The sequence below is a fragment of the Pagrus major genome, chromosome 6 (assembly GCF_040436345.1).
Source record: "Pagrus major chromosome 6, Pma_NU_1.0".
NCBI lineage: Eukaryota > Metazoa > Chordata > Actinopteri > Spariformes > Sparidae > Pagrus > Pagrus major.
The window spans coordinates 19,520,845-19,547,914 of NC_133220.1; the positions used below are offsets into that span (position 1 = coordinate 19,520,845).

A 27,070-nucleotide genomic window follows, 5' to 3' on the forward strand; every position below is an offset into this window, starting at 1 on the left:
ACCAGCTGACACATGGTGAACGCGGGGCTTTCGGGGACACTGGGGTCAGATGCTCGGGGGCAGCCGTCCTCTTTTTAGCCCGGCGGTTCGCGGTCTAGCCTCGGTTATTGTTCCATGTGGCCTCGGTGGGTGGACGGACGGACGGTCCATCCTGCTGCCTGTTGTTCAGCCAGTCCGCCAATGAGAGCCCGGCTGCCGCTCAGTCCCAGTCCAATGAGAGCAGCAGGGTCTGGGCTCGGATCGAGAGTTGGGTTGTTCAATCTGTGAGGAGGACAACAACCAGCTCTGAGTGCACCGGATGGATGGATGTTGGCGATGGTAACGTTACCCAGCTTTTCCATTATCAGATGTAACAAATGTAGTGACGACCACAGATGAGGCCCGGCGTTAATGCGCGCTCCATTAACCGGCTTTCTGTGCTGAAAGTCACCGGGGAGTTTTCTCCCGGTTCGCGGCGCAGTTTGCTAGCGAGCTAAGCCGCACAGTGTTCATAGTTGGTGCGCGCTAGCGACCAACAACAACCGTGAGGTTAACTTCGATTGTGCTCAGCAAACGCGTTAGCCGTGAAGCTAACGTTAGCCACTGTAGCAAGCTAATAACATCAAATGTTAGCTACTTGGTGCCAAGCGAGTCAGACGTGTTTCACAAAGTGCATTATTGGGTGAGACGGCACACGGCCAGGCGACGCTAATCCCGAGCAGAGCTGCTGGAGCTAGCGGTTAGCGGCGGCGGCTAACTTACTGCTCGCGGAGCTGCCTCAGACCAACAAAGTTGTTGGATGTTCCTGGAGAGTGGCTCTCTGACTGTTCTTTGTTCTGGCTGAACATGGTGATGGTGGGGTAGCTTAGCATGGCGTTCAGAGCCAGCCAGCCAGGCTGCCCCACACCACAGGCTTCAATACGCGGACACACACATTTAGGATATTGTAAGATTTGTGAATATCAGCGCCACAATAGTAGACACAGCGTCAAAAGCACAACATAACGTAACAGCATTTGGGTACGCAACTATGCAGAAACCAGTTGCACAGACTTGCAAGTTAGCGATGTCTTTTCACGAAAATGTTTTAAAAGTAGAGGATGATTCACACAGACAGAGAGGAAAATAAAAAGCAAGATTAATGGTGTAGCATAGCGCTGGTACTGGTGAGCTAGACAATTACATGGATTAACAGATCATTTAAATGGACAGACAGCCAGTCTCCTTCATGTCAGCATTTCTGCCTGTAAGTTTGGACATTAAAGAGCTTTAGATATCTTCTCTATTGAAATGAACACCTTTATATTGCATATTGACAATGTCAGACTGTGTCATTACCATACCATTACTACATTTTCACCACAGCAGCTATAACCTATTTTGCTTTAACTCTAATTGTTGCCAATAGTCTGTATTATATGTCTTTTATAATGTCATGCCAGGTTTATTTGTACAGGCCAGTATTATGTACAATATCTCAAACGAGTGTTACAGGCCCACAATATTAATGTTGTTACCCCACCCAGCCCAGGCTCTCTCTGAAATAGAGGAAAAGCCTACAAGCCAGGTTGTTTATGTTAACAGACGCTATTTGTAAACTTGAGCTGGCTACTGTTGCTTTCTGTTAGTGGAGTGGAGAGAGGCACTCGAGAACGGGCTTAAAGTCACATCTGACCCGAGTCCTCCACAAGGAAATCCACATAACATCACAAACTGAATGTCTCTGTAAAGAGATTAATATAATACATCGACTTCTTCGATGGCCAATAAAAATGATTAATGCATGTAAATTGCTTCAAATTGCTGCATAGACCTTTAAGCACATAGGAGAAGACGGGTATTTTTTGGACACTGTCTTGCATTCATCAAGTGCATTTAGGACATAGTGTACGTGCTGTTTTGCATATCTGGACTCATGCAAAATCACAGTTAACTGTGAAACCCCGTCATGTTTAGAAGGTTTGCAGGCACGTTCAGTTTTCAGCGTCTGGTATTGCTTTTAATAAATTGTTCAGATTAGTAAATATTTGTGAATAGTAGATTGTACAAAACAATTGCATATTTATGCGAATGTAAATGATGTTATATTAGCCAATCAAAGTGTGTGTTTTCAAGAATTTCTTAAAAACAAGTATTTTTGTGTTGACCAGTCTTCTCAGCAAAGGCCTTATTTATATTGTTTGTAAATTGTTATTGATGTTACTAGTTTCGGTGATTTGTTACATTATTTAATTGAAAATCTGTCTGTTGTAGAGACAGATTTTTGTGTAATTAACCAGAGTAAATGCAGCTATGCATTATTTACTTGATTTCGTCTGTGTCTCTCAGAATGTTCCTGTTGGTGCTGGTGGTGACAGTGGACATGGGTGATCAAGCTGAACAGTGCTGTTGAGTTCTCTGCAGATGTTGTGATGTATTGTTCGAAACTACTTTTACAGTAAGTAAACCTTCTAATCTTCTGTCACTTTACATATGAGTATGTGTATGCTCGTTAATTCGATGATTAATAGTGGACGCTATAATAAGTCTCCTCTGGATAATATGGTCAGATCTTAATCTCACTTTGTTTGTTTCCCTGTATGTCTTACCTCAGAATGAGTTGCAGCTTGGTTACAGGACGTGTGTCCTATCACTGAGGCCACATGTGTATCAGGAGAGATGGATCGTTGTAAGCACGTCGGACGCCTTCGTCTGGGCCACGACCATTCCATCCTCAATCCTCAAAAATGGCGCTGTGTCGACTGCAGCACCACCGATTCAGTGTGGGCCTGCCTCAAGTGCTCCCATGTGGCCTGTGGACGTTTCATGGAGGAGCACTCACTCAAACACTTTCAGGAGTCACACCACCCACTGGCTATGGAGGTGCGTGAGCTGGACGTCTTCTGTTTCGCCTGTGGAGACTATGTACTCAATGATAATGCGGAGGGAGACCTCAAACTCCTCAGAGGGGCGCTCTCTACTGTGCGCAGCCCAGGCCGACGCTCGCTACGCTCCTCGACTTGGGGGGAAGGTGGGCCACAGCCCGCCATGCAGCTGGCCCTGCGTCACAGGAGGAAAGCACTCCTCGGGAAGATGTTTCAGACGTGGATCAGCAAACATCAGGAGCTGCAGAATCAGCGTAAAGAGAAACTTGAGGAAGCTAGAAGACAAAAAAAAGACGTGAAAAGGAGACTCATGGAAGAGCTTGGCAATGTCCCACCCAGAAAGAGTGCTAGGCTTCTTACTCAGGCGCCACGTTCAACCATCACACTCATTCCTCGCAAATTTCGCGACCCTCCAGAACGCCTACCTCCTCCTCCCAAGAAGCCTTCCCTCCTAACCCTGTCCCGAAAGGCTCCTCAGAATGGCAGATCTGCTAAACTGAGGAGATACTACTCCACGCACGCCGTAACCCGCCGGAGACTCGCTCCAGGTGTCACTGGTCTGCGCAACTTGGGGAACACATGCTACATGAACTCAATATTGCAAGTGCTGAGCCACTTGCAGAAATTCAGGGAGTGTTTTCTCACTTTGGACCTGTGTGAGACTGAGGAGCTGCTGGCCAAGACCAATCACTCCCAAGGGATGAAAGGTGTGACGGGAGGCGTCGTCAGCAGTGGTAACACAGCACTGTCAGGATGCCCTCTTGGACGCATGGGGAAGGCAGGCAGTTGGAATTTGCCCGTGGGCAAAAAAGAGAGCGCCCCGCCTTCCCCGCAGGCTGCGGAGTTGGTCCAGCCCAAGGAGCCCAGGTGCTCAACCCGCCAGCAGATGTCTCTGTGCCATGAGTTACATACACTTTTCAGGGTCATGTGGTCAGGCCGGTGGTCTTTAGTGTCTCCCTTCGCCATGCTGCACTCTGTGTGGAACCTCATCCCAGCTTTCCGTGGGTACGACCAGCAGGACGCCCAGGAGTTCTTGTGTGAGCTGCTGGACAAGGTGCAGCAGGAGCTGGACACGGAGGGATCCAAACGCAGGATAGTTATCCCCATCACCAAGAGGAAGCTATCCAAGCAAGTGCTAAAGGTTCTGAACACCATCTTTCACGGGCAGCTACTCAGCCAGGTGAGACTGTCAACACATCAGATACGTGCTGATTAAAACATTTTACAGTGTGATTAACATATCCTCAAGTATTCGGTGTTGAACATATAGCTCTTGTGCGTATTTCACAAAACACTGACATAATGAGTCACTGTGATACAGGTTGGTTTTGTAAGGATAGAGACTCGTGCAGCCTCATCCTGTCTTCACCCAGAAGCACCTTTTACAAACCTGCCTTTAAAGGGGCACTGTGTATGGAGAAGTAATTAAAACTCTGAATTTGAATATTCACAATATTAATGAGGTAATAATACAAACTCAGAAATATAAATTGTTTCCATAAATGAATAAGCAAGTTGTTTTCAGAGGAACACAAGGTCCCCAGAGCACTGTTTGAAGCTAGAAAGGTGGCAGGGTCTGCTGTAAAACTGTATGAAACTGTGTCCTTTAAGGTCAGATTGTTTTTTCAGTCATGAAAACGAAGAAAGTTGTATTTAGTTTGTTAAGGCATCAAAAAATCAGTCAAGGAAAGTCTTTCTCCTCTGATTGAAATTGTACGTTATGTTATGGATGTGATATTACACTATCCCCTGCCGTGTATGGATATTGGCTTCTTGTGCAGTAACAAATCTGTTAGTTGCATACAGGTGTAGGTACACTGCTGGGAAGAAGCAGGGTCCTGTTTCTAATAAATAAATGATGTGGTATCAGACCGGTGCATAGACTTATGTACTTAATACAGATTCCAGGATTTTAGGCAGTGTTGGCAGCATTTACAGGTACTGGTATCGGAACAACCCTAAAAAATGATTGAGCAAATGATTTAAAATTTAAAAGACTTCCAGGATGCAGCATCCCTGATATAAACTGGGCAGTGAGATTAACAAACAATGTGTTCCACACAAACACATCAACTACTAATGCTGCTTATTTCTCCGTCCCTTTAACAGTAATCAACTTCATTATTATTTTTAAAATACTCAAATATTTCAAAGTGATTGTATTGTCATTGTATTGTCTTTAGCGATCCCCTTCCCGTGTGAAGGATTTAGTGGCATTTAGCGAAGAGGTTGCAATGTGAAAGTCATGTAAAGCCCTCTCTAGAGACAGTGTTTGGTTTGTCCATTCTGGGCTACTGTGGATACATGAAGGAGGACCCACACTCCCTGTAGATACAAAAGGCTCATTCACTGGTAACAACAACACAAATATTCTTAGTTTCAGGTGAATATACACAAATGAAAAGTTAATCATGAATATTATAGTCTATTTTTGCTAATAGATGCCCCTAAATCCTACAGACTGGTCCTTTTAAATTCCTAAAAACTAAGACTAAGACTTCAACAAACATGACATCTACCTACACCTGGAGTCTTCACCTGTTTTTCCTCTCTTCTCGCTGCATACTTTTTAGGTGACGTGTCTGTCCTGTAAGCACAAGTCAAACACAGTTGAGCCATTCTGGGATTTGTCTCTGGAGTTTCCAGAGCGATACCACAGCATCGGCAAAGGCTCAGGCTCCCAGGCTTACCAGCGCAGCTGCACCCTCACCGAGATGCTGTCCAAGTTTACGGAGATGGAGGCCCTTGAAGGCAGCATCTACGCCTGCAACCACTGCAACAGTTAGTACAATGTTTCATACAACGCATAGCAAAGTCAGCAGCTTTTAAAGATTTTGGAGTTCATTAAATCAGGATGCCTGCTCACAATTAATCAATTAATCAACTTCTGACAAATGGCTTTGATGAAAATTCTATGATCCACATACTTGTGCAAATAAAGCTCCATCAGAAAAGGAAATTAGACTTTGAGTGCAGGAGATATTTGTGTAAATTACATTAGTTTAAAGTTTTAAAAACAGACATTTGAATTAATACGTTTACAAAATAGAGTCTGGTGGAGGAGAGCTAACCTACTGCTGACAGCCCCTGCGGAGACAGTAACTTGAAAACTAGGCTGGTAGCCTTTGTCGAGGCTAGAAAAATGTTTTAGCTGCTTGCAAATTCTGATATTTTAGATTATAGGGGAGTGTCACCTCTGCACTCAAGCAAAGCCTCACTTCAATAAGATTAATTTGAATGGAGTTGTGAAATAACTTAACCATCTCATTGTTTTATGATTTGACAGAAAGAAGACGGAAATCATCCCACAAACCCTTAGTTCTGTCAGAGGCACGTAAGCAGCTTCTGATCTACCGTTTACCTCAGGTTCTACGGCTGCACCTCAAACGCTTCAGGTAAGTCTCTCCTCAGGCTGATCACTTTTATTACAGCCGGAGAAATCGGTCTTGTTTGTTGTTGTTATTTGTGGCTGGAAGCGGAGTGCATTTCTGTTCAGTGTGACGCATGTGAATCCTTGTGATGCTAACTCGTCCCTGTTGTACGGCAGATGGTCGGGGCGGAACCATAGGGAGAAAATTGGCGTCCATGTGGCCTTTGACCAAGTTCTGAACATCAAACCATACTGCTGCACAGGCTCAGGTCACTCTGTCCACAGAGGAGGCTACACCTACGATCTGTCTGCTGTAGTTATGCATCATGGTAAAGGCTTCGGCTCAGGGCACTACACCGCATACTGCTACAATACAGAAGGAGGTGAGAAAAACACTGGACATATTTCAGATCAACCTATGAAGTCCTGTTGATCTGCATCATATTTAAACCTGTTTTTTGTCTTTCAGGTTTCTGGGTCCACTGTAATGACTCTGAGATGAAGGTTTGCAGTGTGGAGGAAGTGTGCAACACTCAGGCCTATATTCTCTTCTATACCCAGAGGTCTGCTTAGGCACCTCTCGCTGTGATGTCGACCTGTACGCGGCAACTAAAGGCTGCATTTATGAAAATGTTCTCTGATGTTTTCCCAGATGTCATTAAAACAATCACTTTAAAATTATTCGCTAAAAAAAGATGGCAACGAGGGCAGTAGGACGGCCACAATCATGAGTCGAGGTGAAGATTTTAGCAGCATAATCCTGATGAGAAAGATGATGATAATGGTATATATACTGTCATGTTGCCAAGGAAAATAATTGATTAATTTGATTTTAAATGTTCTGATGGAAATCTTTGATTTGATTTTAACTGTAAAAAAAAATCAAAAACCTTTTCATAAATGAGGCCACAGGTTTCTCTGCCTGTGGGACCAGCATACTGGTTAATGGCCTGAAGACTGTGGGAGCGGGTCTGACTCTGTCCTGCTGAACACCAAGTCGTGTGTCCATGTTTAAAAAAAACAACAATCAGGCTCTTGTCTGTTGAGTCTGAAATCAACCAGGTGCTCTCCTGAGACAGCATTTTTACATTCAGGGACAACACGGATTCTGGATTTTGGAGCATTTTGTTATCACAATACTGTTGATGTACCTTTTATTTGTATAACTACATTTGATGCCAATGCACTAAATATTATAAGAGGTACATCTGACAGCATCATTGTGCAGAACAAACTACAGTCCAGACTCCGTGTTGCCTCCTGTTCAGCTTTTTTAATTATTGTGAAATGTCACTTCTGGAAACTTTGAATACTCATCCCTGTGTCATTTGTATTTCATCATGTCCTCTCCTCAAGTGTACTGCGATGACTGAATACTGTGTCCTGCGCTCTCAGTGAACAGGAATAGTTTTTGATTTAGTTAATTTTGTAGTCATTCTGTGTTTCACTACCACGAAAAGAAGCAAAACGTATGAGTTTCAGACACTTTGATTGACGATGAGTGATGGAAAGCTGCACTTTTGAGGAGGGGCTAATATTGTTGGTCCTATCTTTGTGATTGTTCATCTTTTAGCTCCTGTATGTTCTTTAAATGGCAGCTCCCCCTGTGGTGTTACGGTTAGACTAGTCTGAGCCCGGGCCGGAGACACTGCGCCTCTGTTATAACTGCAGGAGACAGTCAAGTGAGTGAACAGGGCAGACTGCGATACTGAAGAATGTGTTTTTGGGAGACTTGGGGTACCCATTTTGAGTTGAGCACCTGAAAGCAATATATTGTACGTCTTGCATCTTGACAGGAAATTAAGATAAAATCAGGAATTCTTCTGCTTGTTATACAATGTTTTTTTCTACTCTGCTGTTTCTATCAAGGTCTTTAGAATTTGCTAGGTAATCAAGAAAAACTGTTGTGTTTGATACGAGTCAAATGCAAAATACATTTGTGAACTCTATGTAAAAGTTGGAACAATCTAATGACGATGAATGTCTTACTTTTTAGTGGTCAGTTGTGGCCATGCCACTGGCTCTGATCCCCTTGAGTTCTGTCTTGTACTGTAAGAATACCTGTCATAAATGTAATGGTCATATGGGTTTTGCCTGACAGTAATTATTAAAAAGACAAAGCAAATTTGAAACGTTTCCTGGCTTGTATTCATTTTAGAGCCAGTATGTAAGATAGTTGATTGTTGCGTCTCATTCCCAGGTTGTTACATACAGACCCACTGATCTAAAGTGTTGGTATTTGATGACCTGGGAATGTGATCTGATCTTTCTGCAGAATCACTTACTGCACGTGTTAAACATCTTAAAAGATTGAAGAGGGTTCAGCCTCGTAGGAAAATACACATCGTACGTGTTCGGTGTACAAAAATAAAACGTTTGCAACCATCTTCACAAATTTAGCATCGTAACAGAAATGGATGCAGTGAAGTAGAACTGAACTAATCCACAGGATTAGCAGATGGAAGCACTGCTGATCTGGAACCTATTAATTCTGCTTCTCTAATGCTTTCTTAAAGATTGGCAACCTAGAATAAATGTAATCTCGACCAGACAAAGATGCTGCTGATGAGACGGCATTAAATGTAAATAATCTCTGAAGATTATTTCTTTTCTTATCAGAGACCTGGTCCCCTATCCAATTTTCTCTCCTGATGTACCATGACGAGTGCTTTTTCCCATCTAATACATGTTAAAGTTCTTCATTTAAAGGTGTACTATGTAGTTTTGGGAAAGAAATTTTAATCAGTAGGGAAAGATCATCATTGACAAACTCTTTGTTTTCATCACTGAATAAACTGGATAAGCAAACTGATCTTAAAGGACAACACAATTTCATACTGTTTTACTTCAAACTGTGTTCTGGGACCTTATTTTCCTCTGAGAACAGCTTGTTTATTCAGTTATGGAAAAGATAAATATTTAGATACATAGTTTGTATTATTAACTCATTAATATTGTAAATATTAAAATTCATCAATTCAGAGTTCATCTCCAAAACTACATAGTGCCCCATTAAAGGAAATCAAGTCCTGAATGCATTTGATTGAAATCAAGCAGCAACATTTGGTAACATAAATCACAATATGCTGATTGTAAGGTTACTTCTGTTGGTGAACTATGAGACTGCTACTGTCTTTTAAACCTGCAATAACACATATTTAGTTTAAAACATTCAGGATGCTGTCGAGCCCTGTTCTGCTGCCCGGCTCCAGTTCTCGTGGCGCTAGTGGCCAGCGTTCTTCTGTGTCCCATGCGCCCCCTGCTTAAAAAACAAAACTTGCAGTGTGCACACTAACGCTCCACCAGTAGTCCGGCTAGCAGCACAGCTAAGGCTGCATCCAAATGTCCAGACTTCGGTGCACTTGCAGACTTGCAGACATTGTAGGACTTACCACAAATTTGTAAAACAATGACTTTATTATAATGTTGATTAAATCGTGTAAGCTAGAAATAATATTCAACCACATCATGATATAGATAGTCCAAAGAGTGGAAATTTGGAAATTATCATTCTGAATGTACTTTAAAGTAGTTTGCAGTAAAATATGATCATCTGTACCCCTCATCTGTACATAGCAGCACGTGTTTCTTTCTTAATCAGCAGCTCCTGAACAACTTAGCACATGAAAGTCAACAGTTTCATGTTGATGCAATTACTTATTTACTTTCTGAACATGTTAATTTTTTTTTTCATTACCAGTTATTCATTTTATTGTATTAAGTGAATGTGGGAGATGGTGATAACAAGTTCAGCTTTTAAAATATCTGATAAGAAACCATTTATAAAGGGTTTGTAACCAGTTACTTTATTAGTGATAAATAACTTACTTATGCATTATAGAGCAGTGGTAAAATAAAAACAAGATTTTGGGTTGCCTGGTTGTAAAAAATTCCCTTTGACTGGTGTTTATCCTTTCTATTCTGTAATATTGTGGTTGAAGATGTTTGTAATTCATAAAAAAATTCTCAGTTGTTTATTAAATTGAGTTTGGTCCTTTTTCAAAAGGTACATTTTTTTCACAAACTGGCAACCCAGAGTTTGCTGTCATTGATGGCATCTGTATAGCTTTATAAAATATTTTGTCAACTGTTAATAATAAAGCTATTAGTTAAAGTTTATAAACCCTTTAAAAAGGTACTTTATTGGAAAGTATGTGATTATGGGAAGATGTCACTCTCTTATCCTGTCTGAGATTATTTCAGTCAAAAAGTTCAGTCTCAGCAGAAGGATGATAAGGATATATTCAAGGTCAGCCTAATATATGAAATCATTTATTTCTTACATTGTTTAATAAAACAGCAATAATGTTTTTTGCAAACTGGATATAAACTTTGATACAATTTGACATGCCAGTTAATTTGACACTGTGGAGAGTAGCAGTTCTACAATAGTGGTTATGAAAGAGCATTTATGGACAGAAGAGATTTTACATCGTTGAATTACTGTGGTGAATTGTGGTCGCAGTTATCAACAGTTTTTTTTTCTTACAGTTCATTCTACTTCATGAAAAAGACAAAAGAAGAAAGAAATGCGTCTAAAAGCACTGCTTCAACACCAGAGCAGGATGTGAAACAAACCAGGAATGTACAACATATCTGCACTGTATTTCTGACAACATAATGGCAGTTATAGAAGATTCATTTTGTCATTAATGAAATGTTAACTCATGCCAGCTAGATGCATCTTAGTGCACATATGAGGACATGCATGAGCACATAACATTCATGAAAAAACCCTTTTCCTCTCAAATATACTAAAGCTTCAACATGAAGGTTACAGCGAACATGATCAGCATTTTAAAGTCATTATAAGTTGTTCTAGTCTTCATAATTCATGTATCATAAATAATTAGAAAAAGACGATCCAAAGATTTCTTCCAAGAAACTCAGTTTTTTGGTGACAGCAATGCAATCGATGATTGGTCATCAACACCAACAGATCTGGGCGAGATGAGATGAAGTCTTTTGTTGCTTGGCTAGCAGAGAATTTCTGTTCGTTCCTTGTAAACACCTCTCAGCCAGATCACTCTTCAACTAAAAGTGCCATGTTTTGTCCTCAGATGCTCCACCTTTTCACTCATTCTATTTCAGTCTCTGTGTCCCTAAGTGAGTTGAAACCAGCTTCTGGTCCCCTCTTGAGTCTCTCTCATGCAGGGAGCTCAGCTGGGCAGCAGCCACGGCTCCACAAAGTCCCACTGCTTCCACAGGACGAACAACAGCAAGGTCAGCAGGACGGTGGAGGCCACTCGAGCTCGGGTCTTCATCAGCGGGGTGATGAAGTTGGCCAAGGTGGAGACGAAGACCAGCAACACGGCCATGAGCGCAAGGATTACATTGATGAGTTTGCCCAGCAGAGCTCGAGCATTGGCGTTCTCCACTCCCTCCAACTGGACGACCTGCTGCTGCTGCTGCTGCAGCTCCAGCTTGGTGATGCGGGTCAGGCACGACTCCACAGCCTCCTGTATGTACAAACACACACACAGTAATCACAGCAGGATTTTTATAGGCCCTGAATACAATGCATGAAAAACATGACAACATTTCAGAAAGCAAGACATCTTAGAAAACACGTTTCACAAAGTTCAATAAAAATGGTGTTGCATCTGCTGAATTCTTGTTGTGTTCTGTGAAAAGTGTTTTCTAAAATGTTGTGTTTTGTGAAATGTTGTTGGTTAGAGGTCACGTTTTTAGGGGTTGCAATGTTTTTTACCTGAATGTCCCTCGCTCGCTCATAGGACTGGTAGGCGACTTTTTCCTCCATGCTGGCGAGTTCCTGTTTAAGATTAGTCATCTCATTCTGATGAAGCTCTGTTAGGTCATTCAGCTGTTCTTCAAGTCTCTCATACCTGAAACATTACAGCACAAAACACACACAAGAATCCTCAAAATAAGATCATCAAGCTAAAACTTTTAAACAGTCTCCAAGTTAAGGTGTTTTCCATGTATCCGACGCCTCATATAGCTTATTCCTCTGTGCCGTAGTCCTCCATTGTTGTCAAACAACTATCAAAACCACATCATGAGACACACTGTTGAACTGGCTGACATGGTCCTTGACTACGATGAACATGGGCACTGTAGATTGCTTTAGGTGATCAAACCCTCATGCTACAGTAAATGCTTGCAAACGAATGTGTATTAATCCGCGGCTGAAAATAGTTCCCAACAAATTCACAATTTACTCCTTTTTGGGTAAAGTTTGGCAAAAACTACAGTGCCCAGCTGTGAAATGAAATTATTTTGTCTGTTTTAAAAATCAAAGTTTATATTTATGACTTGTTTTACAGATTTACATCTTCAGTAAGAATAAATGTGACAGGCCGGACTGATGTGATGATGTTTTTAGTCTTTTCATGGGATTTGTTGACTGTAAGTAAAGACAATATTGCCGGCCTTATCCTTCAAGTAAACTATGTTGTGAAGACTGTACTGAATGCACCAGAGTTTGTAAGTGTGTCACTGTTTGTTTGTTTTTTGGATGTGTACCTGTATCTCTCCTCTTGCAGGCACTGTGTCATGTAGGAGTAGTCACTCTGCAGCTGGCCCTTCATGTCCTCGATGGCGTCCTCCATGTGTGCCTGGCTGGCTTTGATCTCCTGCAGGCCCTCAAGTAGAGAGTCCCATGAGCTGTGCATGTGATGGTGGTGGTGGTGGTGCCCGTCCAGTCTGGGACTCCCCATGGTTGGTCCTAAGAGCCCTCCTCCTCCTCCCCCCCCTGCCCCACCTGAATTACTGCCTGCTCCGGAGCCTGACGTGGCGCTGGAGCACTCGTCGTCGCTGCCGTACTTTGGGCTGGAGACCAGAGTGGCACTTCCACTCAGAGCACGAGGTGTGGGGGCGTCGTCTGAGTGGCCCCCGACTCCGTCCTCGAGCGAGTCCTTTAAGTGAGCAATGTTATCTGCGCTGCCAAACTTGTTCCTGATGAGGCTGGCAAACTCTCTAGGCTTGGAGACCACGGCTGTGTGAGTGAGGGCAGTGACTCCACCTTTGACCCCTTCGACTACTCCACCTCCGAAACCACTTATTCCAGCACGAACGTTGGCCCCAACGTCCTTCAATCCCTGCTGCATGTCCCGCAGGACATCCTTAGGCTGCCGGGCTGGTCCATTCTGTAGAGAGGGAAGAGAAATGAGGAAGCAGAGAAGTGGAGGATCTCAAAGGTGGGAGAGAGGTGATTAGGTTTAAGGGAGAGAACTGCAGGAAGATAGATGAGGAGAGCAGGCCCTGTAGAGATTTAGGTGAGACACAGGATGATGCATTGGTTTAAATAAGTGTTAGCAGATGAGAATCATCAGTCTATATTTGGACACAACTGTCCTCATAAAGATAGCTCAACACTTGTTTGAGTCAGTCATGAGGTAATTATTCAGAAGCAGCTTCGCAGGAAGACATCACAAGCTCAGATTCAACTGCTCCACTTGCTCACCTACCTGTTCTATCTCCTTAAGCTTCTTGTGATAGTGCTCTAGTTTCTTGTGCAAGTGTGCGATGGTCTGTGCTGACTTCTGATTCTTCTTCTCGAACACCTGCTTGATCCTGGACGCCTGCTGTTTGTCTGCGTTGTGGGCCAACTTCAGGTACTCTGCAACGTTGTCGTCACGGGCCTCCTGCTCCACACGAATCTGCTCAGTGACCTTTAGGATCTTCTGCTGCAGGTGCTCCAGAGCTGCACGCGTCCTCTGTGGCTCACCGGTCCCCGAACACTCTGCACCCCCGGACATGACCCCAGACGCTGCTGCTGCTGCCGCCGCTCCCGCTCCCGCTCCGTCCGCACTGATGTTGCTGTCAGAGCCTCCATGGCTGGTAGTGGAGGGTAAGCCTAGAGTTGCCACCTCGCTCTTGTCCAGCTGAGGGGAGGAGAGGGCAGGAGGAGGTGAACAGGGCTGGAGAGAGTACTGCAACTTCTCCAGATAAAGAACTATTAACATGACTTTACTGAAGTAGAAGAAGCATCACATGTGTTAGAATCTACTCAAGTAAAATATTTCAGTAATATGAAAAAGTTTATCTCAAATTGAAGTGGAATATCCATCTGATGGTGCCATAACAAACAAACTGTGGGTTCCTTTATAGTCAGTACATCAAATATCAGTAACAGGTCTGTAATTTTTTAATCATTTTCTAAGAATGTCAAGGAAAAAGATATAGACAAAGTGTTCAATTGGTACACATTTAATGAATTTGTTCCATTAGAGCCCAGAGAGTATTTTAGTCAGGCATGGCAGGTCAGCTGAACATCGGCAAACATACAATTCAGCATATATATTTTATTATTTCCAATAATAATTTAACAAAAATAAATAAACTTGAACACAAAACTGAACTTTGTCTCAATTTGCTCTGTAACTATCATCAACCCGCTGAGTGAAAACATCCAAAAGACGTCTTTTCAGCTACTTTGCTGATGTTGACAAGACGTCCAGTGGAGAGCCAGAATGAAAGTCTTTTCAGCGTTCACTAATGATGTCCAAGTGACGTCCTTACAGGGTTCAAAATGATCATTTTTACAATGTAATTTTGACATCTTTTCAACCAACCTTCATCAAGTAGGCTAATATTCCAAGGTTTCATGACCAAAACAAGAAGTTCTTTAGACGTCTGTGACTGAAGTTGAAAAGATAGTCAAAACTTGGACATCACTAGTGAACAATGAAAAGACGTCACAAAAACTTAAATTCTGTCTCTCCGCAGGATGTCTTTTCAACGTCAGCAAAGACACTGAATAGACTGATAATAGAAAAACAGAGTTTGTTGGATGATACTTCCTGCTTATTCTTCATCATTAGGGAATTGCTGACTCTTAAGGGAACATTTACCCCAAAATGAAAATTCAGCCATTTTCTATTGATCCTCATGCAGATGAAAGTCAGGTTACGTTTCATAGTCCACAAAACATTTTTGAAGCTTCACAGCAAAACAGTGTTCTCCTGAACAACTGAAGTAGCTGGTGACACAAAAAAATATACAACGACTCCATGCACCTCGTCTGGCGTAATCCAAGTCTCCAGAAGCCCAGAGATCCCAAACTGATTCAAAAGACATTATTCACACCCTTGACCCACTTCAGATATGTGTGTGCTAACGCCTTTAGCTTAGCACCGACAATAAAAATTTTGGCTTTAAAAGTGGAGTTATAATTGTCTTTTATCTCGCCAATCAAGCTGTATGGAGCCATTTTCTGCTTTTTCAGTTGTTTGTTCACGTTTTAAAACAAGTCCCCAGCTACTTCAGTTGTTCAGGAGAATGATGCCACGCTGTTTTGCTGTGAAGCTCCTGAAATGTTTTGTGGACTATGAAACTTCACCTGACTTTCCATCAGCGTGAGGGTGAGTAGATAACGACTGAAAACTCATATTTGGGTGAACTAATCCTTTAAATAGACTTTTGAGGTAAGCTACTTGCACCTGTCCGGTCTTTCCATGTCATGCTACTCCACATACATTTTAGAGGAAATATAATCCTTTTTACATTCATTCTAACAGCTTAAGTTACTAGCTGCTTTGCATATTTACATTATTACTACATCCAAACAAACTAATACATTATATATCATTATAGGTTAAAGGGGCTTTGTGTAACAAGTTGTAGCAGTTTTGGGAGAACTGCTCCTTTGAATATAAATAAACTTGCAGGTATTTCCTCTCCTCCCCTGGTGGTAATGCCCCTAATTGATTTGGTGGAGGCATCAGAGAGTACACAGAAAGGCCATCATGCATTAATTAGATGAGACATAATTACACTGCTTCCTGGCCTGCACTGCCTCAGAAACTCAGCTGCACTACAGACCGGTTACTTTAAGACACATATTAAAGTGCATGAGCTATATATGAGGGACAAGACATTAAAGACAACCATGATGGTGTGCAGACAGTGACACGTGCAGTGTGATAATGGTGATGACCTCAACCTACATGTCTGTCTCCTGTAAAGCCTGCGATCACACTCTGGTCATTAAACAATGCGCCCTGTGCTGACGCCTCCTCTCTACACGAGGGGATCCCCTGGTCAGTATTATATCTTTGTGTGTTACACAGCAGATGGAGGGCTCGTTAATGACCCTCTGCCTGACGTCACATCAGTGTAATCAGAGCCTGCAAACATGAGCTCAGGCGGACACATGACACCAAAACATGTCACAGCGCTGCTCTCATCCCTGCAGGCGGGACGGTGCGAGGATTATGTGCGTTTTATTTGCGTGACAGTGTGAAATGAGCACAAGTGCTATTATTAAATATATACAGCCTATATACGCTGTTCAAACTGTGCTACGTTTCAAAATAAACCCCCCCAAAAAAGACAAAGTAGGTTACAATCACAGCGAGCACCACACAGATGACTGCAGTCCCTGGTGGTTAATCATTTTCCTCATCTTGTCAGAGAAAGTGAGATGCTTATGCAGAAGCTAAGCGATGGCTCGTGCGAGCAAGGCGATGCGGTGTCCATCGGTGGAAAACACACAACAACAACAACAACAACAACAATCTAATGACACAGGAGGGAGACGGTCCGGTGGTGAAACGAGAAGCGGGTCTGTGATGAGGATGGAGATGACAGATGTCTGTGGCATGAAAAAAAAAACAAAAAAACAAAACAGGAGGACAGGAGGGGATGATGCCTGAGTGTGTGTGTGCGTGTGTCCCCTCCTCGAGACGCACGATGGATGGATGCGAGCACATGAGGATGAGACACAAGCAGCACAGCGAGAAATTAAATCAGAAAACGTTACCATACTGCTTTAATCCAATTTTTGCAGTGCCATTGCAAGTCTGTGTTCGAGGCCCATCCTCCTCCTCCTCCTCCTCCTCCCTCCTCCTCCTCCTCCCCCTGTGCTCACCGAGGAGGAGCCCCCCTCCTCAAATATCTGTAGCCCTCAGCCCCGTTGTGTGGCTGACTATCCCCTCTCTGGATCCTAATGCTCCATTGTTAATGCCATCGATATCTGCAGCCTCCCCCTCTCTCCCTCTCTTATGCTCTGATCTCTCTCTCTCTCTCTCTCTCTCTCTCTCTCTCTCTCTCTCTCTCTCTCTCTCCCTTTGTGTCATATGCTCCCTCCGCCTCCCTCTGTTTCACCACCTCGCTCTCCCTCTCTAAACGCAAAGGCTAGCTGTCCTGCCCTATAATGGATGTGGGAGCTAAGGGACAGATGATGGAGGGAAATGGGCGGGGGGATGGGAGAGCTTAGCGCAGGCGTGCAGGTGCCTCTGTGCTGCTGAGGCCAGAGGAGATGCACAGGGAGGGAGGGAGGGAGGGAGGGAACACAGCAGGGCCTGTGTGGCAGGGCCTGGCTCCAGGCCTTTCATCCCCCAAACCACCAACCCCGCCTCAATACAAACACATACACCCAGTGTGCTGCTGATGTGGGGCTGCAGTGATGTGGTGCCAAAGCACACAGTGTCTGTCTGAGCAGTGACTCACTCTCTGAATTTACCTTCCCCACAAAGGGAGAACAAGTGAGGTGTTTGAGCCACTTACGGCAGCTTCAGATCTCCCTCTGGGCTGTCTGTAGAGGGATGTCCACTAAACCCAGATGTGAACAAGCTGTCATCAACATCTCGGAGACAAACCTGAAGGAAATGTCAAAAAGGAGCAATAAAATAAACCTTCATCCACGGACAGGATGTGGCATGAAAGGGAGCCACTTCAAGGCACTCAAGTGGAAGATGTTTTCAGATTTTACTGTGGTGATACAACAGTGTAAAAATACTCTTTGTGCTGTAACATTTCTACTTAAAGGATAAGTTCACCCAAAAATGAAAATTCAGTCATTATCTACTGACGACCTTGCCGATGGGAAGTCGGCGGAAGGTTCTTAGTCCACAAAACATTTCTTGAGCTTCACAGCAAAACAGCAAGCAAAGTAGCTGCGGACTTGTTTAAACAATCGCACAAACATAAAATGCTCCAGACGGCTCGTCCACCATGATTCAAATCTTAGAGATCCCTGAGATCCCAAATTGAGTCCCCATCTACTTCAGTTGTTTAGGAGAACGCTGCAAAGCTGTTTTGCTGTGAAGCTCCAGAAATGTTTCATGGACTAAGAAACTTAACCCGACTTTAAATCTGCATGGGGACAATGACTGAATTATAATTTTTGGGTGAAATGTTTCTTCAAAGAGGCACTATGTTGTTTTGGAGAAGAAATTCAAACTCAGAATTACAATATTTACAATAATTTACAATATTAATGAGGTAATAATACAAACTATTTCCATTACTGAATAAACAAGCTGTTCTCAGAGGAAAATAAGGTCCCAGAACACTGTTTAGGAGAACATTGTTCTGCTGTGAAGCTCTAGTAATGCTTTGTGGACTACAAAACTGCACCCGACTTTCTATCTGTGAGAGGGCTACACTAGATAATGACTGAATTATCATTTTTGTGTGAACTTATCCTTTAAGTAAAAGAACATAAGTGTTATCAGAAAGATGTACTTAAAGTATCAAGAGCACTTAGTATTGGATTATTACTGCTGCGCTCGTGTCAAAGTACATGTAGCTGGAGCTAATTTTAACAGCAGTATAACCTGTTGGGTAGTTTAGTCTATATCAATGTGTTGTATTTTATAATAACTTGGTTATATTCCTCTCCTGTCCAGGGCACCAGATACACTAAATACAACATAAATAGACCAATAAAAGGCTGAAATGTTTCCTTATATATTAGCTCATATTTACGGAAGCCCTAAAGGGCCTTGCATTCATACATTTTATTTCCTCCGTTTTCCCGTGATAACGAGTTAATTTCATTTGTTTTCTCGAGATCTCGAGTTATTATCTCGAAATAACAACTGCCGTTTTCCCGAGATAACGGGATAATTTTCACGAGATCTCGAGATAACGAAACTTTGTTTTCCCGAGATAACAATATGATTAATTCGAGATCTTGAGAAAACAAAATGATAGTGTAGTATATTAAATCATCCTCTGACATTGCTACACTGAATGATGTTTCCTGTAGCAATGTCAGAGGAGCAGGAGCATATCAATCACTGCGTCACATATCTTTTCAATCAAGGCAATCTTTTCAGCTATGTCGGCACAATCTAAGTGAGCCTGATGTCGTCGTTAACTACATAGCTGACCAGCTACGAGGTCCCGGGCGTCTCCATAATCTCAGGCCTATCATATCACAGTCATTATCTCGAGATCTCGAATTAATTATATCGTTATCTCGGGAAAACAAAGTTTCGTTATCTCGAGATCTCGAGAAAATTATCCCGTTATCTCGGGAAAACGGCAGTTGTTATTTCGAGATAATAACTCAAGATCTCGAGAAAACAAATTAAATTAACTTGTTATCACGGGAAAACGGAGGAAATAAAATGTATGAATGCATGGCCCTTTAGGGCTTCCGTACATATTAATTAATGGCGTTGAATTGTTATCCACCCATCTGATTACCTGGACTTTGATTATTATATGCTACACCCTGCCCATGGATGATGTTGTATATTGACTGCTTAAGTTTGTCCCTTATGAGCTGCAGGACGCCCCCCATTGTTACGTGTTGTAAGTGACGTGTTAAAAACCTCTTCCTGAGTTGAGAAGCAATACAAGTGCATCTGCAATTCTCCTTGGTCTCTCGTTTCTTCATTTTTAGTTGTAGTACAAAACAGTATAGTACACAACAGATGAGAACATATTTTCCTCTTTTAATTCCTCAAAACATTTCTGTAGGGGGCACCAGAGACACTTCAGTTACTCTAATGATCATAAGTAATCGTCTTTATAGCACAAGGCTGGAGGAGGAAGGAATGTTACACAAAACCACATGTTCACACCTGGGTGTTTTCCAGTAAACACACACTTAAGTACCAGTAGTGCAGAGGTGGCCCCAGCCCACAGACTGAATACCAGTGTTGAAGAAACTATTCAGATATTGACTTGGGTAAATAAAGGAACACCACCATGTAAAAATGTTCTTTCAGGAATAAAAGCCCCACATCGCAAATATTGCACTTGCACTGTTGCAGTCAGTTGAGATGAAGTTAATTTTACTTTTATATTATTCCAATCTATACAAGCCATTATCTGTTGACTGACATGTTTTGTATCAAAAAATAAAGAACTTAAAATTCTGATGCCTTTTAAAGATTAAATGAGCATAGAAAGTAGTTTAAATTTGCTCCACTTTGACCAGTTACCGCATTGTAATGATATTTGCACATTAATTAATCAGTAATAATAAAAGTACAATATTATAAAATATAATAACCAGTGTTGTAAAAGTACCCCAAAGTCATACTTGGGTATCATGTGTTAAACCTTAAAGATGATATATATATATATATATATATATATATATATATATATATATATATATATATATGGTGATAATATTTAAGTACTTTTACATAATTAAATGCAAAACGTTTACTCAAGTACAGGATCTGAACACATTCAACAGTTTTTAATAGGCTGTCTTCATCACACACACACACACACACACACACACACACACCCCACAATAAAGCAAAACATCCACAAAAACTTCATTTCAACATTTTATTGGAATTTGGAATTCTCATAATTATTAAACGAAAACTAACACAAGGAAAAGTAACACAATAAATAAAGGATAGATTTTTTTCATTTGTAGCTTTAACATAAAACAATATATAGGGTCCTGTGCACAAGCATCTATCAACAGAAGTGCATTCATTGTTTGGGGTAATGCTGTCATTTGCTTAGCTTTGCGTTTACAACGGAAAACATATCTAAGCTGTCAGTTTAGCATCACTGTGACCTTGTCAGACACCCACTCAGATTACCCATAGCAGCAGGATTTGCCAACATGGCCTAATAAGTGTCATGATACAAGCATGCGGTTTGTTGTGAGGCAGAAAATAACACACTGTCTGTTAGAATTGCACTATGTGTCCAAATAGAAAAGCAAGAAGCAGCTAGCTTACTCAATAATACATGTGTTTCTGAGAACATTTTCTTCTGATTGTCCTTTACGGAGCTTGAAATACCGAAATAAGTGACCTAAAGGCACTAAAACGTTGGTGTTTTAATAACACCACCTATCAGATGTATGTGCAATACTGCAGTGTTTTAATGATAATGCTACTCAACAGTGCTGTATTAAACTCTGTAGATAAATCTCTGATATATATATCTAAATAAACCTAAATATATGTGTTTTTAAGACATGGTGCAACACTCTTAACCTACAGTATCTGGTGCTGTACACATGTCAGAGTCTGGGCAGGGGCACTTCAGGAGATCTGCTTTGCAAATTGATTACCATACAGATGATGGAAAGAAGAAAAGGACATGATGGCACTTCTGTCATTAAGTATCTAAGCAAAGCAACAGCATGTACAGGATATCGAGAACTCTTCAAGTATGTTCCTTTGAGTACATGATGGTAAAAACAGTACGACTGTACATCTGGATATATAAAGTATAATAAATGTCTGTAAAAAAACCTCCTAGCCCTCATGATACACATAAAGAAATAACATCGTAGAAAAACAATAGTGGGTTTGAACAAAGGCTTCATCCCATAGCATTCGCATTCATTCTGCAGTGTTGTCACAGTCACTCCTTGATTTCATTAAGAGACAGAATCATTTTACCAACATGACGTCTGTTTCAAGTGTATACAGTAATGCATTTATCAGTTGTATCTCTGAGTTTCTACGTTTTCAGCGCTGTGGAATGTACAGTAGGAAATGTCAGTCAACACTTTGGCATCCCCATGATCCAAATGAGTATAAATCCACTGATTCAAGAGATTACCGTTAATCTCCTCTGCTCAAATGTCCCCTTCCTACCACTGGGAAAATCACCAAACCCCCTCAGAGTGAATACAGTACCCTAATTAACCTGATATGAGAAATGTGTGTTTGAGGTCCCTTCTGTTGTCAGATGAATCGCCCCCTTATGAGTGACTTTGCAGAGTCTGTGCAGAGCGTCGTATTCCTGAGTGTAGTACTGCTTGTGTGGTTCTTTTGGGATTTTGGCACCTTTGCAGTAAACTGCACCGGAAATCACTCGCCGGATTTGCGTGGCATTCCGACAACTCTTCTTTTGGCCTGATAGAAATCTGTTGGGATACAGAACAGGAAGTTAAGCTCCTGCAAATCCACACCGCATCACATCTCCACTCATTCACACTTTGAATATCTGAATGTGTACCTGTAAGGTTTGTTTGTTTCCTCTTCAGCCCTTTGTTCTCTCTCTTCTGCGGTGTTTTCTCAATCTTCTCCAGGCAGAGTGCGATTCTCTCTGGCGAACATGGGATGTTCTCCTTCTCGTTCTGTTTTGGCTGCACCCTTCCTCTCTTGGGTGTGACAGCTGACACATCTGCCCTCTGACCCTCCGCCTTCCCCAGACCAAGCTTACATGATCTGTACAGCAGCGGCACCTTGGCTCCGGGGATGTCCTCCCACTGGAAGTCGCTGCTGTCCAGAGGCTTGTCCGACTTAAAGTCAAAGCCCCAGCGCTTCGATGCCTCCTCCAGGTCTTTCCTCAGGGCGGCCTTGTACTCCGCCTGCAGCTGCTCTCGGTCGACTGGGCCGAAGAGGCTTCGTCGAGTGGGGCCGTTCCCCAGGGAGCTCAGGATCCGCTTGTGGGTAGCCATAATTCTGCACTGAAGGAAACAGAAACAACCAAGGGTTAGTTGGAAAGATGCAGCTGGACATCAACACTGATCAGCTGAGAGAGTGAGGGTGCCACTGTCACTCTCAGGAGGGCTCGATTAATCTGCTAAAACAATTAATCGATTATCAAAACGGCTGCAAATTAATTTTCTTTTGATCAAAAAACATCTATAGAAAGATAAAAGAAGCAAACGAACAAAAGGCAGCAGAAATTAAGAGAAAAATCATTCTAATCAAAGCCAACAATCCACCTTAAATTAAACAAAGAGGTTATTTTTCTATTTCAAAAGTAGAAATCAGGCTTACCATGGCTCCAATCAGTTTAAGTGTCCTCACTAAAGACTACAGAGCATCTCAGACTGGTGTACTGGTGAGCTCTTTATAAGAAGAGGCCAGGCAGCCAGTGACTCACTGAGCCCTCCTCTGTGAATCACTGGTACATGCCTGGACATAATCTCAGACAGACATGTGAGGACATATCTTCAGCAGTCTGTGATGGCTGCAGACACACACAGTCACCTCTAGGTGGCGGTGTCAGACCACGTACAGACAGTCAGCTCAACAGAACTTACAATGAACCTGCAATTAATGAGGATCACAGATTTATATTTATGAGCCTTATTATTAAATCAATGCTCTCCACATTGATATATCTGCACAAACTATTCCCAGTATGAGGGCTAAATGGCCGTGGCACTTAACTGAGAGCTACAGGAAGAAATCAGCTGTGTCCCTGGAGAATAATAAGTCATTATAGTCATCCGGGAAGGGCCGGGCAGGGTTCCTATTTTACACAATGATAAAGAGGAGCCCGCCCAGCCCACCCTAATTATCCAGCTAAAGCACATTAGGTGGGCTGAGGTCACTGAGAATAATAATAATTTGAAAGACACTAATGAAGTTTACTGTCACTGATTAAATGGATTATAGTTCACTTCAGCACAGAGACTGTTCTGGTTTTATGTGGGACGACAATGGAAACAGAGAAACAAATCTGCCAATAAACAGATAAAATAGATCAGAGCCTAACTCAAAACAAAATGACCCCTGCTGCCAAATTGTTTCATAAAAATATATAAAAATGTTGATAGAAGTCTTGTAAAACAAGTTCTGCTGCTTCGTCCGACCCGACTGCAGCCACTCTACACAGCAGAACCAGTCTGAGGTCTGATGTCATGTGGCATTTTTCCAGGAACTGCTGTTCATTCATGTTTCACACAGCCAAGAAACTAAAACAAACAACTTTGACTCACCAAAAAACACCTAGATTTCCCAATGATAATACAGAAACTGTAACTAAGTACAATCGAAAGTTTTAATTCAGCTGTGATGATAACTTTCAGGAAAGGCTTAACTATTCTACAGTGTACAGTTATTTTTATATAAAAGATTTGTTTTGAGGAGTTGTGGCACTGATTGAAATCCAGACAGAAAAAAAAAATCTGATTTTGATTTGAGATGTTACAAAAACACATTGTACAGTCAGAAGTCTACACGTGAATGATTATGAGGGACTTTGAGGGAAATGACTTCCTGAAACATTTAGTAAATAGTATACTACACTTTTCATTCATCAATCCCTAAAAAAAAATGTCAATGAGTAAAAAAAAGATCAGTTATCTGTTTTAATCAAAGGTTTTCAGTGACCTTTCCCCACCCACTGTTACATAACAGTGGACCTGTGAGTGCTGAGGTCAGGCGGGGAGCTTTCATCCGGAGAGATTTGACCAAACTTTATAAAAATTAAAAAAAAAAAAAAATAATAATAATAATCTACTAAATCCTTATTTTTAAGGAGAAAGAGGGATGGAAATTTTTGGGGGGAGCACTTCTGTGAAGAACAGGGTACCCCTCCAACTCTCTTCACCTCCTTCCTGCTCACGGGATGCGACGTCACGGAGAGACGGGGCGGGCCGGAGCAGGGAGGAGTGATTCAAGGCTGTGGCGGGAGAGCGAGTCGCGCAGACACCGGCTCCACGACCCTGCCCATTTACTACACGGCTCCACGTGAGGCTGGAGCTCGTGTCAGGCAGTCAAACTGGGCTGTCACTGGAGCCTGGACCTCCCTCGACATCTCCATACACAGCCGTGTCAAAATAACCCTCTGACAAGGGGCCAGTGTGAGACTTGAGGGGTATTTTTTTCTGGTCGAAGGTTAAAACGAACACAAAGCTGAAGGTCTGTTGAACGTCTAAACATACAATTATTGGGCTGAAAATTAAAAGAAAATACACTATTTATGAGCTCTTACAGGCTATATTGACAGAAAAACTACAGATAAGTTTCTACAGTTGCTTACGAACTAATAAAACACAGAAATAACCAAACAAAAATGCTTCAGAAAAACATGTCTAGCATAACTTCAGTGTACTCACATTATCAGTCCTCCGCAGTCCAAGTCAAAAAACAAAAATCTTAATTCAAACTTGTTGAATGAAGCTGCAGTTTGTCCACCAGCTTGGTGTCTGTGGTTGTGTCCCTACAGCTGTAACGTGTCTGGAGTTATCTATTAACCACTGAATCAAAAAACAGCCTCGGCGACAAATCTGTGTCCACTTCTTGGTAATTCCTCCAAGTATTCTCACAGACGAGACCTGCGCTAAACTTTTATGAACTCCGGTGGGCGGGGAGCCTCCAGTCCCGTGCAGAGGCGGGCCTTGGGGGCTCTCACACGTGGAATTCGCCCGGTAAACACACGAGCACACGTGAAGGCTTGGCTCGGCTCGGCTCGGCTCGGCCCCGCGCTGGAGTCTGTCGGGAGGAAATTCCAGCAGAGGACGGACGACCCCGCGCCGCAGCGCTCACTGCCTCTCACTGCGCATGCCCGAGAGGGCGGCCGAGCACGAGCAGGGTCCCGGATGTAGGCAACAAGGCAGCAGCAGAGATGGGAGAAGTGTCATGACTTCATGTACAGTAGAAGTTTACATGTATATAATTAATTTGCCCTCCTGTCACAGTTTTTAAAGTTATAGGTTTAAAATTATATTATTGACTATTCAGATATTTAAACAAATTTTAATTAGCAGACCTCTAAATTGTGTTTTGTTTTGTTTGTCGGTTGTGCTGATAATGGACTGGAATATTACAGTCATTTACTTGTTTTTTTTGTTTTTTTTAGGTAAAATGCTTTTTGAATTTGTAGCATTCCTAATTTTTAAATCATTTTCATAAACTGTGCAAGGCACGCAGAGTGACACTTCGCAGGAAGTCAATTAATTAAGGGTTGCATCTTAACAGTACAAAACAATACAACAGCTGCTTGCTTTTGGCCCGGGGTCCACCGATAAGTTTCAGTTTTTGGCCCTCTAAAGGAAAAAGTTTAGGCATCCCTGCTCTAAATCAACTCATTTATTAAATTTACTAATCTGTTAAGAATTTAGTGAGACTGTAGTATAGCTAGTATACGCATAGACAAATAATAAAGTTCTTACGAGGAATGACGACAATGTGTCCGATTCTGGACCTTCGATTGAAATGTTTGAGTACTTTAGACTAAGCTGCAGTTTTATCAGTTATCTCTTATCAAGTCCATTGTAACCCAACTCTCTGGGCTTGTGACTCAGTCTCTTAAAATGCCCTTTTACAGGTTTGTCACATATTGTACCCAAAAATCTGTTCCACCCAGTCTCCTTGTTGTTGAATTCAAGTTTGTTTATCTGGGCAACAGGTCAGCAAAAAGGACAACTCCTCACACTTCCTAATCACATCAAGCTGCCCTTCAGTCTCGTTCCCAGCATGTCAACAACAAGAGCCCTAACTGTAGGATGCAGCGTATAAAGGCCCAACTGATCCGATACTACAGTGGGCCCTTTGTGTGGTGAGAGACTGAGGAGACAACAGAAACACATTCAGACTTGGAAGCAGTTCACAAATTTACAGTCCAGCTATATTCAGTTGTGATGTGTACCGAAGTTAATGAAGTATTAACTATATGGAAGATATAATGAGCGCATGTTGTTTGTGACAGAGCAGCAGCTGTGTGACTACAGAAAAAAGGCTGTACAGCTGAGTAGACACTTTATTATCTCTCAGCTCTCAGGCAGCTCGCAGGCAGCTGCACAGTGCGGGAGGGTCTGTGCGCTCCATTAAATTATCTTATTCATTATGTTACTCCATCATGTTCAGGCCTTTGTTTTGCATCCACTGTGAAAAGTTTGATGTCACAGAAAGCGCCAAATGAGACATATAGAGACTATGCACATCCGTAGTTAGCTATTTACTGAATGACACTAGTTCCTCAACTTTAT

At 42.2% G+C, this 27,070-nt stretch overlaps 3 protein-coding genes across 4 annotated transcripts; 1 reads left to right on the forward strand and 2 right to left on the reverse strand.

The window, feature by feature from the left end:
- Positions 1–231: 231 nt before the first annotated feature.
- usp49 (ubiquitin specific peptidase 49) lies at positions 232–8,345 on the forward strand. Its single transcript, XM_073468846.1, has 7 exons — positions 232–318; positions 2,308–2,416; positions 2,573–4,023; positions 5,417–5,624; positions 6,130–6,238; positions 6,391–6,596; positions 6,683–8,345. Exons 3-7 carry the CDS (start codon positions 2,638–2,640, stop codon positions 6,784–6,786), a joined length of 2,013 nt encoding a protein of 670 aa, XP_073324947.1. The 5' UTR covers positions 232–318; positions 2,308–2,416; positions 2,573–2,637; the 3' UTR covers positions 6,787–8,345.
- Positions 8,346–11,372: 3,027 nt separating this feature from the next.
- Positions 11,373–14,141, reverse strand: tmcc2 (transmembrane and coiled-coil domain family 2). Its single transcript, XM_073467685.1, has 4 exons — positions 13,644–14,141; positions 12,700–13,322; positions 11,924–12,059; positions 11,373–11,672 (listed from the first exon to the last, which is right to left on the reverse strand). The coding sequence occupies exons 1-4, from the start codon at positions 14,139–14,141 to the stop codon at positions 11,373–11,375; spliced, it is 1,557 nt and encodes a 518-aa protein (XP_073323786.1).
- Positions 14,142–20,704: 6,563 nt separating this feature from the next.
- Positions 20,705–25,436, reverse strand: cdkn1a (cyclin dependent kinase inhibitor 1A). 2 transcript variants are annotated; one of them, XM_073468568.1, is made up of 3 exons: positions 25,199–25,436; positions 22,360–22,813; positions 20,705–22,267 (listed from the first exon to the last, which is right to left on the reverse strand). In XM_073468568.1, exons 2-3 carry the CDS (start codon positions 22,802–22,804, stop codon positions 22,212–22,214), a joined length of 501 nt encoding a protein of 166 aa, XP_073324669.1. In that variant the 5' UTR covers positions 22,805–22,813; positions 25,199–25,436; the 3' UTR covers positions 20,705–22,211. The 2 variants fall into 2 exon arrangements, with proteins under 2 accessions (XP_073324669.1, XP_073324668.1); XM_073468567.1 differs by lacking the exon at positions 25,199–25,436 and adding an exon at positions 23,130–23,199.
- Positions 25,437–27,070: the final 1,634 nt, after the last annotated feature.

Coding starts and splice junctions, on each gene's coding strand:
- usp49 (XM_073468846.1), top strand. CDS start 2,638: ATGGATCGTTGTAAGCACGTCGGACGCCTTCGTCTGGGCCACGACCAT. Junction 5,625..6,129: donor CGCCTGCAACCACTGCAACA/GTTAGTACAATG, acceptor ATGATTTGACAG/AAAGAAGACGGAAATCATCC. Junction 6,597..6,682: donor CTGCTACAATACAGAAGGAG/GTGAGAAAAACA, acceptor TTTGTCTTTCAG/GTTTCTGGGTCCACTGTAAT.
- tmcc2 (XM_073467685.1), bottom strand. CDS start 14,141: ATGTTAATAGTTCTTTATCTGGAGAAGTTGCAGTACTCTCTCCAGCCC. Junction 13,323..13,643: donor AGCTTAAGGAGATAGAACAG/GTAGGTGAGCAA, acceptor CCCTCTCTACAG/AATGGACCAGCCCGGCAGCC. Junction 11,673..11,923: donor AGCGAGCGAGGGACATTCAG/GTAAAAAACATT, acceptor TTGTACATACAG/GAGGCTGTGGAGTCGTGCCT.
- cdkn1a (XM_073468567.1), bottom strand. Junction 22,268..22,359: donor GAAACAAACAAACCTTACAG/GTACACATTCAG, acceptor GTATCCCAACAG/ATTTCTATCAGGCCAAAAGA.